A 14,433-nucleotide genomic window follows, 5' to 3' on the forward strand; every position below is an offset into this window, starting at 1 on the left:
AACTGGAAGTGCTCTAATCGAACCGCAAACCTCAAGAGGGACTGATGATTCTCCCAGATAGGAACATGGAGATTAGACATCAAGAATGCCTAGAGCCACCATGAACTCTCCCTGTTCTATGCTGTAAATGACCAAGCGCAAAGACTCCATCTTGAACTTGGGCACTCAGAATGGGCCTGAATGAGCCACCTGGTTTTGTCACAAGAAAAAGGTTGGCATAAAAACCAAAACTTTTTGAGAATCTGGCACAGGAATAATCACTCCAGAAGTGAGGAGGGATTGGATTACTTATCAACTTCTTTGTTCCTCACACTTCTCCCCAACTATGCCCCTCCTCTCCAGCTCAGACCTCAGTTTTTGTTAAGTGTCTAGGAGATGGTTCACTTTGGTATAGGCTCCTGCCTATACTTTAGTTAGTTTTAGTTTTCCTGTTTTTATTTTATTCCCTTCTTTTTCAGGTGCAGCGCAGGGACCTCAAAAAACCCAGGAGAGCGAATAGCCTGTCGGCTACCTCCACTCTGGGCCCCTGCAGAGGGGGAGCAGCAGCCTTCCTTGCACACCCCTTGCACAGATGCCGACATGCTGTCCCTAGACAGAATGAGCTAAAGAGTCCTTACATTTAGCCTGCCATATCGGCAGGACATGACTAAAGGATCACAGGACGGCCGGGAGTGAAGCAGTTAATAGCCTCTCCTCCCGCCCTGACTGAATTACCAGCATCTACCCCTTAAGCAAGGAGTAGGGGGCACAGGTCACGATCGCAATCCACAGGAGGCGACCGCAGAGACAGATACAGGTCTGGGCACCAATATATTATACCTGTAGCGTTTAGCGCCAACCGACAGCCATACTATATAAATAGGCTGTTCGGCGGCGCATGGGGGCGGCTATTATGGAGGAAGTCTGGGGGCAGAACTTCCCCCTTCATCTACAGTTTTGCCGGGCTTCAGCAGTCGGCAGCCATTTCCTGGACCTGGTGCAGATATACACATCGCACTGCACGCTTCCCTACTCGGCCTCTCCAAGAAGCGAGAAAGATAAAGATTTCTTTCTCCGGCGCGCAAAAAGAGAAGCCTCTGTAGCATCAGGAACCTCCTCCTCAGGAAGATCAAGTACCTGACGCACAGCTTGTATTAATTCCTCCACACTCTGATGATCAGAATGAACCTCCTCCACCACAGAAGGAGCACCCATGTCAGAATCCACCGCTAATTCACCCTCCACCTGGGAAGAACAGTCAGAATCTGACTCATTTCCCTGCAGGGGTACGGCCACCCTCTTGCGCTTACGTGAGGAAGACGGTGTAGCAGATTGCAACATCCGCTCTAAAGAGGAAGAGACCAAAACCAAACCTTGTACTGAGGATGCAAGTCCCCGTACCCAAGGTGGTTCTACAGACTCCGCCGATGCAGAAGTAGCCAAAGCCTGACTTAGCGAACCAGAACCCATCTTATTTTTCACAGTAGAATTGGGATTAGAAGACGGAGCGGCCGTAGCCTGAGCACGCACCAACTGGGCAAGTTCAGTCACAGTATTGGAAAGAAACAGAGCCCAGTCAGGTTCCGCCGAATCTGAACCAGCAGCTGCTGTTTCAAACGGTGTGCTATCTGAAGATTGACAGGCTGCGCACAGAGCCTGCACGCCTGACTGTCCAGACGGTAACTTAACATTACAGGCAGCACAGGTGAAACTCAACATAGAAGTAACACCAGCCGTAACCCGCATGGAATTTCCCCTATCTGACATGTTAACAGATGGGACAAAACACACAGATAACAGTGTAATAAACAGTGAACAAAACACAGTATAGATGACAAGCAGCACACAAATCTAAAGTAGAAAGTGAGCCTGCAATACAGCCAAACAGCCTCATAGAATAAAAGACAAAACCTTGGAAAACAACAACTCCCAACCCTTTACCTCACAGGACTCAGGACAGAAAAGGGGAGAAGCTGGAGCTGTAAAATAGCTGCCTGTTGTGATGTCTGCACACAAAGGAGTAAGAGACCACCAAGGAGGAAGTGCAATAGAGGAACACACCTCTCCCCCAGGGCCCAGCACTGGTTTGGCAAGCTTCCAACAGGACAACCCCCTCAACCAATCCAGTGCCTAGCATGGCTTACTATCTTAGTGACCCTAGCCTCACCCAGTCCGCCAAGCTAAAAATATTCTTTTTTTTTCTTTTAATGACTGCCCCTAGTAAGAGGCAGCCTAACTTAGAGGACATACTGCGATTTACTATTCCCCCTGTCCCAGCATTGTGCTGGGAGAGGGCACAATTACCTGCTGCCACCACAACAGCAGCCGGTGAGTGCATGCGAGCGGTGACTGACAGCAGCATATGCAGCTCAGTGAGCCGCCGGCTGTCAGGAACGGGAGACACAAGTCTCCGAATAGCATTTAAAAAAACAAAAAAAAAAAAAAAAAAAACAACAGAATGGGGCTGCTACTCAGCCCAAACACAGGCCAAACACAGCCCTTTCACCAGGCAATTAAACTAAACTGAGGCTAGCAGGAAGTGGGGTATAGAGGGGGAGGAGCTAAGGCTTAGTTAAACAGTAGTTTAAAGTGCCAGTTCACCCTGTCCCTACTCTATACCCCAATGTCCATGGGGTCCCTCAAAGGAGGATAGAGAAAAGGCAAACCGCAATGCAGATAGACTGTCCTGGCAGGAGGTGCTGGATCCCCCTGTAAATTAAACCCTCTGTAAGTGCTATTGATAAAATGCTGCGGGGATGGTTGGAGTTTTTTGAATTTCATGTACCCATTTTTTTTTCCCAAATAGGGCCTCTAACATTCCAGGATCCAGACAAGCAGCAACTGATCTAGCAGGCATAGGTGATGAAAGTCACAAGAATAGGCAAGAGAGAACAGGGAAGTCTGCCAACCATCCTGAATCAGGTGCGACATCCCAGAATTTGGGCGACAGTCTTGTTTATTCAGGATTTTTTCTGACTGCAAGGACAGTTGGGAGGTATGTCCCGCTTTACACTGTACTGCTCGTGAAGGCAGAGCTGCGTGCACATAAAATTAGTGCACACAGTTTTGCCTGTGTATTTGTCATAAATGATAACCCCCCTGTCTTAAGTGCCCTGGGCCCCCCGGAGCCTTATTCCAGCTCTAGCAATACTTTAATGGTTCTTGCATTGATTCCATTGTCTGCCTTCTACCTTGCACTGGTCCCATTCTCAGATCACTTTGTTGAACATATGGCCAGCCTCCATTGCACTGACAAGATCATTAATACTGCCTCCTTTGCACTTACTATACCACTAGCAAACCCTTGGAATAGCTCTCCTCTTCTTCACTTATGCCATTGTCTGCCAACCCTCCCTGCACTGTTATTAAATCAAACCACCACTACCAACAATCACAGGGCACATTTAGAACTCATACACAATTGTTACAAAAGAAGTGTTTTCTTGCAGATGCTTGAAGCATTTTACATTTGTGGTGATCACACTGGATAGCCATTTATTATAAGGATTATTTTTAATGCATTTTTTGAAACATACAGCACACATTTTTATATATACTATATATACTGATTGGTAGTTTACAGCTCATGATGTCAGGGAAATATGAGCAGCATATGAGCACCTCACTGCGCTGTTGCAGTGAGGTGCTCATATGCTGCTCTGGCAGACTGATCAAATAGGCTTATGCCAACAGAATCATAATGGTTAAAAACTTATTAAACAAATTTTGGGGGGATGTGTTAGTAGGCAACTAATGAAGTTTGAGCACAGAGAAATAAACCAGTCACAGATCATGTAAAATAATTCATGTATTTTTATAGCACAGGACTGGCAGCTTTTTCCCTGCTTTGCTTTAGAAATGGCCCACTGTGTCTTAAGTCATCACATCTACGTTTTCCTAAATGTTACTACAACCGAATTCCCGCCTACTTTTGTGTTGACCCCCCCTCCATCTACAGTTGATTTGGACACGCTCACATGAGGCCACTTTTTCCAGGGCCCACATGGCAGCATGAAAAGTGTGGTTGGGTCCTCTTTCCCCTGCACTCTGAGCATGCTGCAAGACATGCCTTCCCTGCACCCGAGAGCTAGGAACGGGAGAATACAGCATTTGAGAGCCTCACAATAACACCATGCAGGACTCCCATGAATTCTGCTGGAGATCACAAAAAAAAAGTAAGGGGACCAGTGTTTCCCCTCACCCTGGGACTCATGGGTAGGTAGTAAAAACAAACACAGACACCTCCTGCCATCGAGTGCTTTGTTAGAAGTGAAAACATGGTCCAGGATGATACACATCCAAGACAAGTGAATCAATCTGGTTAGCTTACCTCATGCCAACCTATGTGAAAACTGTATATAAAAGGGACAGAAAAGGCTTATGTAAATTGAATGTGTACATCTACTACCTCTGAAGATGCACAACCAACTAGGATATTATTTACTTAAGCTGCCCCCCCTCCACTTTAGTCAGAGACTTTGGGGCTGCAAAATGTGTTTCTGCTGGGGTGCTACCAATTCTGTAATACAGAACCAGCAAATGAATAAAGCACACCATCTTGAAATAGCAAGAGTGGGATTGTAAGTGGGATGATCAATCACAATCTCAGGAATAACCAAAATATTTTGTCAGGAGAAACCAGCCACACTCACCAATAAAGCAGTACTGTAGCTGCTACACCCCACCCAGAAACAAACTGCATCAAGGAGTCTGGTGTTGGCAGCAACTATTCAACAACTAAGGGCACCAAAGTGGTGCTCAGTTAATACTTAGTCAGTGAGTATCTAGTGGCAATGTAACACAAACAGAAGTGATCAGTAATAGCGGATTAAAGACATTCAGAGAAACCCCAATACAAATGTTTAAAACTCATCCATCTACAGTATAGATGTTACTACCATGGTAACATGCTGTGTTTTGTGAATAGATCACCAAAATACAAATAAAGCAGCATAGTACCAAGTGCTCGTTTGTAATTCAATAAGTATTGCAATTTATATCCTTCTCTACATCTGAAGTGAACAAAAGCAACTGAAAAAACAGAAAAAGAGAATATATGCTAATAGAATATTATTCAAACAGAGTGTAGCACAAGTGTCAGGAAGAGTCCACCAGTTCTCTCACCTTCCATGGATCATATTCCATAGCTCGCAGTATTAGTGATGCAGTCTCATAATGCAGCATATCACACGCATAGGAGCAATATCCAGAACGTGGATCAACCAGATCGGGATGGTTGCAAATTCTCTGTAGCTGCGTCAGGACATGAAGAACGCTGACAAAATGTCCTCCCTTTAGAGAATCCTGAGTTCTATCCAAAAATAAAAGGATTCTTTAAATTTTATTGTAGGGTACATATTCACACTACAGTTAATTGCTGGAAATATTTTAATTTCTATAAGCATAAAATAGTTTGGACAAAGCAATTTTAAGGACAAGCAATTCCATGTTTCTTTAATTCATGTCTAAATCTCCTGAAAACGGATTTGAAGACTATCCTCTAATGTTTAAATTATGCACCTAAAGAACACTAATGTCCTCCAGAAATTGTTCTTACCCAGGCTGCATCATAACATCCTCATACAAGACTTTTTGTCGATTTGACAGCTGACACTTCAGTACATGCTCAGATTTCTTGGTTAACTGTCTTTCCACATCTCTCTTGGTCCGACGCAATATAAATGGCTGGGTGGACTGTGAGAAGAATAACAATGTTCATGTTGTAATAAGGGGACACAAAAAATATTGACACAAAGAAAGAAAGAAATGGGTACAATGGCTATACCAAAACGAAATTGAGCTTCCAGGAGAGAAGCATTGTGTCAGATGCCAGGCCAACACATACAACCAACCCTTTTTGATTATGTAAGCTAGTAAAAGCTACAAAAGGGAATGTATAAGCCAGTATATTAACGTATTCCGAAGGTTGTCTATTCACAAACTGTATCAACACTAAGGGGCATATTCAATTATCAGCGGAAACACCGAAAATCTCGCCGCGCACGCACTATTACCATTATTACGGTAATAGTGTGCGTAAAAACCGTTATTATGTTCTACACAGTCAAACTTTTTGCTAATCTTGACATCAATACAGATAGATATGTCCAGTAACGAAGTTTAATTTTTTATTTCAGAATTTTACACACGATTAAGAATTTCATTTTACCTGCTCAACACAAGAGGTGTCAGCAGGTGAGAAATTCAAAATTGGTGTCTAGTGGCGAGGAGCTCCCAAACACCAATGTCCCAGACAACAAAACCCTGCCGATACTGAAAATGGAGTCCACAGTTCCATCAAATACCTATAGTGTTGAAAAACTATAAAACTATCTAATTTACACAATTCTTTGCAGTCTGTTGACAACTGATAACTGTATCCCAAGTTTACGGTTAAACAACTTTAATTACCCTGTGCAATCTTATCGAAATGGTGTGTCTGTACTCTGGGTCTTGGTCACTGCCATCCTTCACTGGGAAGTCCAAGTATGGTCTGGACAAGCCTGGAATGAGGAAGTGCACCATGGTCCACAGGTCCTTCCACGTATGTGGCAAATGAGTGTCCCTGAGAAGCAGCCTGCGCTGGCTGCGAGACAAAAAAAAGGAAGATTTTGTAGCAGTTAGGTCTTCAATGTACAGTTTGTAATGGAAATCAGATCTACATAAAATTAGCTATTTTATGAAAGTACACTTACAAAATGTAGTAATGTACATGATGATAAATTACCATACACACACACAATTTGATTTACAAGCACCAACACAAACATGGTATTGGCTGCATAGCTAGTGTGTATTGAGATTTACACAACATGATTCAGTGCTATACAGAAATTAAACAGGAGAACAATCTCCATTAAATTACTGCTACAAGAGGACAAAATCCGACATTGTCCTGTGAGTTCATGTTAGTCTCCACCTCATGCACCTGCTTTGTGTATATCCTGGACTATCCTTATTAAACGGTTAACATTGATATAATCACTGCTGAAATAATGACCTGCTTCAATGGTTCACATGCTACTAATGTACGATACAAATAGCGACAAGGTTAGACAAGTAGGTTAGATAGCATTTTCTTTTGGTTAATTAAATCCTTCTCCTGTCGGCCAGCGATATCTCCACTAACTTTGGGCTGCACCCTATTCCCACCCTTTGCCCTCAACCCTGCTACAAAACTCACCCCTCTGTGCTCCACCAATCTTGCAACCTTTTCCAAATTTTCCTGCTCCCCCTTTTTATTCTGTGCCCTCTGGAATGAGGTCCGGGTGCAAAAAACTGGCCTCCATTTTTAATGTTTTCATCTCTAACTCCCTTAACCTCGTTGCAGTCACTGAAACATGGCTCCGTCCCCTCTGATTCCTCTCTCCTACGGGGGCCTCTTCACCCACCTCACCAGGACTAGAGGCCGGCCAGATGGTGACATGGGCATGCTTCTCCCTCTCAGCCACATGTTCCAGGTTACTCCCCCCCCCTCCCATTCTCCTCTTTTGAGGTCCACTGCATTTATTTCTTATTCCCTAACCTCCCTTCCTTGACAACTTTGCAGCCTGTCTCCCCCACTTTATGCCCTCTAGCGTTTATTCTCCATCTTGGATGACCAACATCCCATTGACAACCCCTCTGTTGTAGCAGCCTCCAAACTGCCTCTGCCACTCCCCTTTGTCTTCTCTAACCTTTTTTGCTCCACTTCCGACTCTCTGACCACCACCCACCTCGACCTCGACGCTTTTTCTTCCTTTTTCTTCCCCTTTAGATTGGAAATACTCACAGGTAGAGAACAACCACAACAACAACCACCACAACTCTGAGGGAGGAGGAGAATATAATCGCCAAGAGCACCAATACTTTTCTTATATGTAAGACGGAGACTTCATTATTTGGCATTATTGTGATGTAGGCAATGTGGGATGAATAAAGGTAAACTAATGACATTGAGGCAACTGTTGGTGTTATGCATGTCTAAAAAGTGGTGAGAGAGCAAAATCTTAACAGACCGTAATGTGATGTCAATATTAAAATGCCAAAAGGTGTGTTTAAAAGGACACTAAAAAGGCAGACATATATGTACATACATCAAGGTTTACTTACACCGAAAGCGGCCATAAGCTTTGGTACGAAATAAGACATTGCCTTAACATTAAAATGAAAATCTAGTTTATATGTAATAGCACCAGCTAAAGCTAGAAAACATAACGTATTACATTACGCTATAGAACACTAAAAATGACCACCACACTTCATTACACATCATTTAGTTATATAGCACCAGCAAATTCCGTACCGCTTTATAATTCAGAACAAACAGTAATAAAACAATAATGTGTAATACAGACAGACAAAGGTAAGAGGGCCTTGCTCGCAAGCTTACGATCTATGGGATATCTTAAACTTACTCTTGGCCCACTGAAATCGATCCCATACATTGCCAATGCAGAGAGAATAAAAGATAAACAAACCTTGGGAGATTCAGGATGGCTTCCCAGTGCTTCTCGTTCATATTTCGAAGTTGATGGACTTCATCCAGGACAAGGTATTTCCATCTCATCTTCATGAAAGCCTGGAGTCCCTTAAACAGCTGCTTGTAAGAGGTGATGCAGACATGGAAGTTGTTGGGTTCCTGCCATCTCTAGAATAAGCACAGAATTAGAAATTAAAAAGTTGAACTACATTTACGAAAAAAACAGTTACTACAATTCAGTTCTGACTTATTTGGGTGACTAGAGGCAGAGATAACGATACAAACTAAAGGAATAGTGCATTGTTTTGAGGTTACGTCAAACCAAAATTCCAATATAACTAAGATTACCATGTTAAACCCTAAGTGGACAACAACTGAAGCAATAAAGTCTCTAATGCGGTCTAGCAATTATTGATTTGCAAGTGTTTTACCTGTCTCTTTCTTCTCAACTCTCGTTGGCTCCCAAAATACAGAAGTAGTTTGAGCGCTGGACACCAGCGCTTGAGTTCTAGTTCCCACTTCAGGACATTGCAACTTCGCACAACAATCAAATGAGGACCCCATACTCCTGACGAAAATACAATTTCAAACCATTAAGTATAGTTCTCCAACACCTTCCTAACAAAAATAATGTGACCAGTTTATCACCTTCACTGCTAGCCAGATGTGCTAAGAGAGCAATCACTTGAACATTTTTTCCCAACCCTGCTTCGTCTGCCAGAATCCCATTGAGGCTCTTTTTGTACTGTTTTGCCAACCAGTCCAGTCCGATCAGCTGATAATCTCTAAGTTTGCCATGAAGTAGAGGTGGCGCAGGAGTTTTCACCTGTGCAATATAGAAAATGTATTTACATGGGGGGGCAGACACAGACAGCGAGTTAGTTAGTTGACACATTGGGAAAACAACTGAGGCGAGAGCAGGGAAACAGGAGGGCTGGGGGTGGAGATATAGGTGACGACTTTCTCATTTTTTGCCAGTGCCCTGCTTCCTAGGGATAAATATAACCCACCACCTGTGCCCGACTACCGCTGAAGGAGCACGTGACAAACTAAAGGAGATACAAAGCTTATTAAAATAAAATAGCAGAAAGATTTCTTTCCCAATTATGTAAAAATAAGTACTCACTGTTGCAGAGATGCGAGAGCTGCCCCGAGGCAGTAATAGTTCTGCTGCAGCAGCCACCTCCGCAATGTCACGATTGTGCTTCCTTACACCCATATGGGCAGTGCTGCCTCCTTCCATATTCAACAAAGAGTCGATGAGAACTATCTGCTTCTGAGCGCCTTCCAACTCTATGTCACAACCTGAACAGAAATGGACACAACTAAAAATGATGATTTTATTAATTAATTTTTTTATAATTATTACTTTGTACAAGGTCTGGAAAAGTTGCAAAACATGACTGGGAGCCATAGCATCCTTTTAGATCACACCCTAAAGTAATATTACACTTATTTGGTGTATTAGCTTTGTTTAATTTAATTATTTTTTAAATTCTAACCTAAATCACAGCAAAAAATTAAAATCTCCATACACCATTTTTGTTCAGGGGCCTGTCTCACACAAGCAGGAACCGCTAATGCCTCTTCACATTTATGTTTATTCCATTCGCTGCTCACTATATGTAACAGACTTCACATTAAAAAACCACAAAATGTCTGAGAAAAGACCTTTGGTCATAAAAAGAAAACACAGATAAGCAACTGGGCTTGTCAATTTCATATTCTGCTAAAACTGAGAGTGTTGTCAAGCAATGACTAGTGTGAAAGAAAACCGACAACATTCTTAATCAGCTTGAGACCACTATGTATGTGTCATTTGTACAAGTATAGAAGTTTTTGTGAAACCCCTGAATATATCACTACACATACTGGAACAAAAGACACAAACCTTTATGCCTTGTAGCCTTTAAAACTGTCCCAGACGCAGATGGATCCTAAAAATAGAAAAATCAAAGTCAAATAGACAGTCCTTCCTATTCAGACTTTCATTGAGTGGGTTAGAGGTGTATGCGTCCATGTAATTTCAATTTGGCTGACAAGAACCAGGCCGTACAAATTTCACAGTGTGTAGCCAATTTAATTCTTCAGCGCCTGGAATAAAAGTGTGGGCAATGGTCGCACAGATCATTATATATATATATATATATATGTGGTGTGCTCATTGTTACTCACCAAACGTTGTTCCATTTTAACATGCGAATCCACTGTAATTTCTTTGCCTAAAAAACAATTCAAACATTTTACATCAATATAGATAAACTTTGGAGAGTTTACTACTTTACGTTTCTAAAGGTTTTTTTGTTTGCTTTTTTTGGGAGGGGGGATGGGGTAGAGCAGGGATGTTTTCTATTAAGGAAGAGAAGAATGGTGGGCATCTTTTTTTTGTAAACGGAGTTACATTCAGAACAAAGTAAATAAAAAAAAGAGAGGATTTATATACTTACGTTAAATCCGTTTCTCTGATTCCGTCTGGGGGACACTGGCACAGGACGGTTAGCCCTTATGTATGCCTGCTTAATGGTTGCCGAAACCATCTTGCAATGGACTGTTTTGAGGCTGGCCAGCCTCTTTTGTTAGAATCATAAAGAACGAACAGAGAATCTGTACATCTAACCTGAGAAGTTCTTTTGACATAAATGAAGAGAGCCCTAACCACATCTGACTTTTCAATAGACTGCTGATCAGAATGAGAGGTCTATGAAAAAACCGGAACCACAATTTCTTGGTTCAAGTGGAAGCCAAAACTACTATTGGGACAAAAGAAGGGAGTTTTCTTAATACCGCTCTGTTCTCGTGAAAAAAACAGATATGGTTCTCGGCAAGACAGAGCTCCCAATTCTTAAAATTCTACATGCAGATGCAATCGCCAAAAGAAAGACGACCTTCCAGGTCAGACACCTAAAATCTGCCGCCAGTAATGGCTCAAAAGGAGGACCTTTAAGCATATCTAGTACCAGGTAAAGATTCCATGGTGCTGTGGGCAGAGCGTAGGAAGGCTGAATATGTAAGACTCCCTGAAGAAAGTCTTGACGTCTGGCAACTCCGCTAACTTCAGGTGAAAGAAAACTGAAAGCGCTGATACCTGAACTCTTAGGGACCCTAAACGGAGTCTTGCTTCCAGGCCATCCTGAAGAATCGCTAATAAGCGAGGGAGACGAAAAGAAGACGTGTGACAAGACTTATTTTCACACCATCTAATATAGGCCCGCCAAATCCGATGATAGATGCGAGCTGACACCGGCTTACGAGCTCGCAGCATAGTGTTCACTACACTGAGGGAGAAACCCCTAGCCTTCCAAAGGATGGCTACAACAGCCATGCCGTTAAACTGAGCTGAGGTAAGTTCTGGTGACAAAAGGAACCTTGTAGAAGAAGGTCTTCTCGCGACGGAAGACGATATCCCTGTCCTACCGCCATGGAAATTATGTCCGCGTACCATACTCGACGCAGCCATGAGGGATATCCCAACCTGAAAACCCATGGCATGATAATCACGTCCACCGCTAAGGGGGCTTTTGCGGAAAACCTGTGAACCTTTTTGTTGTGTCTGGAGGCCATGAGACCTATATCCGGAAGACCCCACCTCTGAACTAGAGACTGAAATACTTCCGGATGGAGGGACGACCCCCCCAGGGACGACCCCCCCCCCCGTCATCATCGCATTGCGACCGAAGTAATCGGCCTCCCAATTCTTTATTCCTCAAATGAACACTGCAAAGATTACTGGAACATACTGTTCTGCCCAAAGAAAAATCTGAGCTGCAACTGGCATTGCAGCTGCACTCCTTGTTCCTCCCTGTCTCCATGATCATGGAGCAAAAGACCTGCCCATCGACATATGATCGTAATTTAGCCACCACTGCAGTGATTCTCTCGCCCCCGGAGACAGCGAGAACCTCTGGAGATCCAAACGCAGGTGGGATCCTGACCATTTTGCCAACAGATCCCACTGGAAGCATCGAGAATGAGCCCGACCGTAGGGGATCGTCTCGAAGGAAGCAACCATCTTTCCCAGCAGCTGCATGCACAAATGAATTGAGGGACTGGGAGAGGACAAGACCTGAGATGTTATACTTTGAATAGAAGTGATCTTTTCCACCGGCAGGAACACCTTCTGTGAATCTTAGGAGAGACTGCTGATCGCTCCAAATGGGAACGTGGAGGTATGTGTCCTTTATATCTATGGAGGCCATAAACTGATCTTTCTCTAAGCCGTTTATCACCGACCTCAGGGACTCCATCCGAATTTTGTCTACTCGTAAGTGCACACTGAGGTTCTTTAAGTTTAAAATGGGTCGAAAAGACCCATCCGGCTCTTGACCAGAAAAAGATTTGAATAAAATCCCTTCCCTTTCTGGTTGTCTGGGACCCTGCAAATGACTTTTTTCAAAAGAAGAGAGGCGACACAGGCCTGTATTGCCTGTCTTCTTTGTGGATCTCGGGGAAGCGGAGTTACAAAGAAACGATGAGGTACCGGACCCAGCAGGTCTATCCTGTACCCCCTTGATATAATGCCCCGAATCCAAGGGTCCTGGGATGACGCTGTCCACTGTTCCTGAAAAAGCGACAGACGTCCCCCACGGCCGCCACCCCCTGGGGAAAAGAGTGGAAGTCAGGATGCAGGCTCCTCCTGAGACTTGGAGGCCTGGCGCCTAGCTGCAAACGAGGACCTGCCTCTGACCAAGAGGCCTCGAGCATTTGGTTGTCTACCTCTAAATGACTGCCCGCTAGGCAAAGAGGTCCCCCAAAAGGGCTAACGAAAATAGCTAGACGGTGGGGCCCGGCCCCTACTTGAGAATACCGGCAAAGAAGTGCTTTTGCCCCCTGTCCTGTGAAATCATAGTATTCAATTCCGGGAACGAACAAAATCTGCTGCTGAAAAGGGAATGGTTTCTACGGACCTTTTAGATTCCGAATCCCCCTCCCAGGATTTCAGCCATAACGTTCTTCTTGCTGAAATTGACGCAGCTTGAATAGAGAAGGACACAGATGCTGTGCTCTGAGCCACCTCATAAAGGTACCCCAATGCCTCTTTCAAATGTAAAGCTAGGGGAAGTAAATCAGAGTCCTGTAAGGCCTCTGGCAGTTGATCTGCCAATGCTTCCATGGCTCTAGCAACCCACGCTGAAGCAAATGTGGGTCTAAAGGAAGAACCCGCTGCTACGAATATAGATTTTAGCTGATATTCCACTCTGTGGTCAGTGGCATCCTGCAGAGTTGCTGAGCCCGGGACTGGTAGGAGAGTGTGTCGGGCCAAACGGGCTACTGGAATATATACTTTAGGGATTGCTTCCCAGTGAGCCACGTCCTCTTCCTGCAATGGGTACAGGGAAGAGAACCTCCTTGGAACAGAGAACTTTTTTATCAGGCTGTTTCCAGGCTCCCTCTGCAATATCTCTGAGTTCTACAGAAGGGGGAAAACGGATAACTTTCCTTTTGGCCTTCTTAAAAAGACTTCTGTCTCTGGGATTAGGATCCTCCGGTTCTGGGAGGTCCAACGCCTGTCTTACTGCTAAAACCAAATCGTCAATAAACTGATTTTTAGTGTTCTCTTCCTGTTCGAAAGGTTGAACCTGGTCAGGATCAAAATTTGTTTCCCCCCTTCTCTTCTGAAAAACCCTCAGAATCTGAAAGGACCATAAGAGGATTAGCGGATCTAAGCCGTTTTCTTTTAGCAGGGGACAGGTCTGGGGATTCAAGTAACTGGTTCAGTCTGTCCAAACCCTTTATAAATGCTGAGGACCATGCCGGTTCTGTGGGAACAGGGGGCTGGTCCGTAAGCAAAGAGGAAGGTCCTGCTATAGCCGTTCCAGTAGAACCTGTGGCAGCAGGGAGCCCCAAAGGTGTAATAGCATTATTAGCCGCAGAGGCTGCCACACTAGTTAGCAACGGAGTAGATTGAGATATTATCTGTGCTAAAGAGGAAACTGACTGTGTCAGGGAAGCCACCCAGGCCGGCTCCTTCGTCAGTGGGGCTGGAATGAGCTGGG

At 44.0% G+C, this 14,433-nt stretch overlaps 1 protein-coding gene across 6 annotated transcripts in view; it reads right to left on the reverse strand.

The window, feature by feature from the left end:
• The window catches only part of LOC142161533 (E1A-binding protein p400-like), a 109,831-nt gene that overhangs the window by 70,309 nt on the left and 25,089 nt on the right, over nucleotides 1-14,433 (reverse strand). For all 6 annotated transcript variants that reach the window (XM_075217252.1, XM_075217276.1, XM_075217268.1 and 3 more), the window contains exons 10-18: nucleotides 10,616-10,662; nucleotides 10,332-10,377; nucleotides 9,567-9,745; nucleotides 9,089-9,266; nucleotides 8,872-9,008; nucleotides 8,439-8,608; nucleotides 6,391-6,565; nucleotides 5,537-5,673; nucleotides 5,104-5,290 (exon numbers count right to left, since the gene is read on the reverse strand). In XM_075217252.1, the coding sequence (XP_075073353.1) occupies nucleotides 5,104-5,290; nucleotides 5,537-5,673; nucleotides 6,391-6,565; nucleotides 8,439-8,608; nucleotides 8,872-9,008; nucleotides 9,089-9,266; nucleotides 9,567-9,745; nucleotides 10,332-10,377; nucleotides 10,616-10,662 (1,256 nt within the window). The remainder of the gene's footprint in view (nucleotides 1-5,103; nucleotides 5,291-5,536; nucleotides 5,674-6,390; nucleotides 6,566-8,438; nucleotides 8,609-8,871; nucleotides 9,009-9,088; nucleotides 9,267-9,566; nucleotides 9,746-10,331; nucleotides 10,378-10,615; nucleotides 10,663-14,433) is intronic.

This window comes from Mixophyes fleayi, chromosome 1 (genome assembly GCF_038048845.1).
Source record: "Mixophyes fleayi isolate aMixFle1 chromosome 1, aMixFle1.hap1, whole genome shotgun sequence".
Classification (NCBI taxonomy): Eukaryota; Metazoa; Chordata; class Amphibia; order Anura; family Limnodynastidae; genus Mixophyes; species Mixophyes fleayi.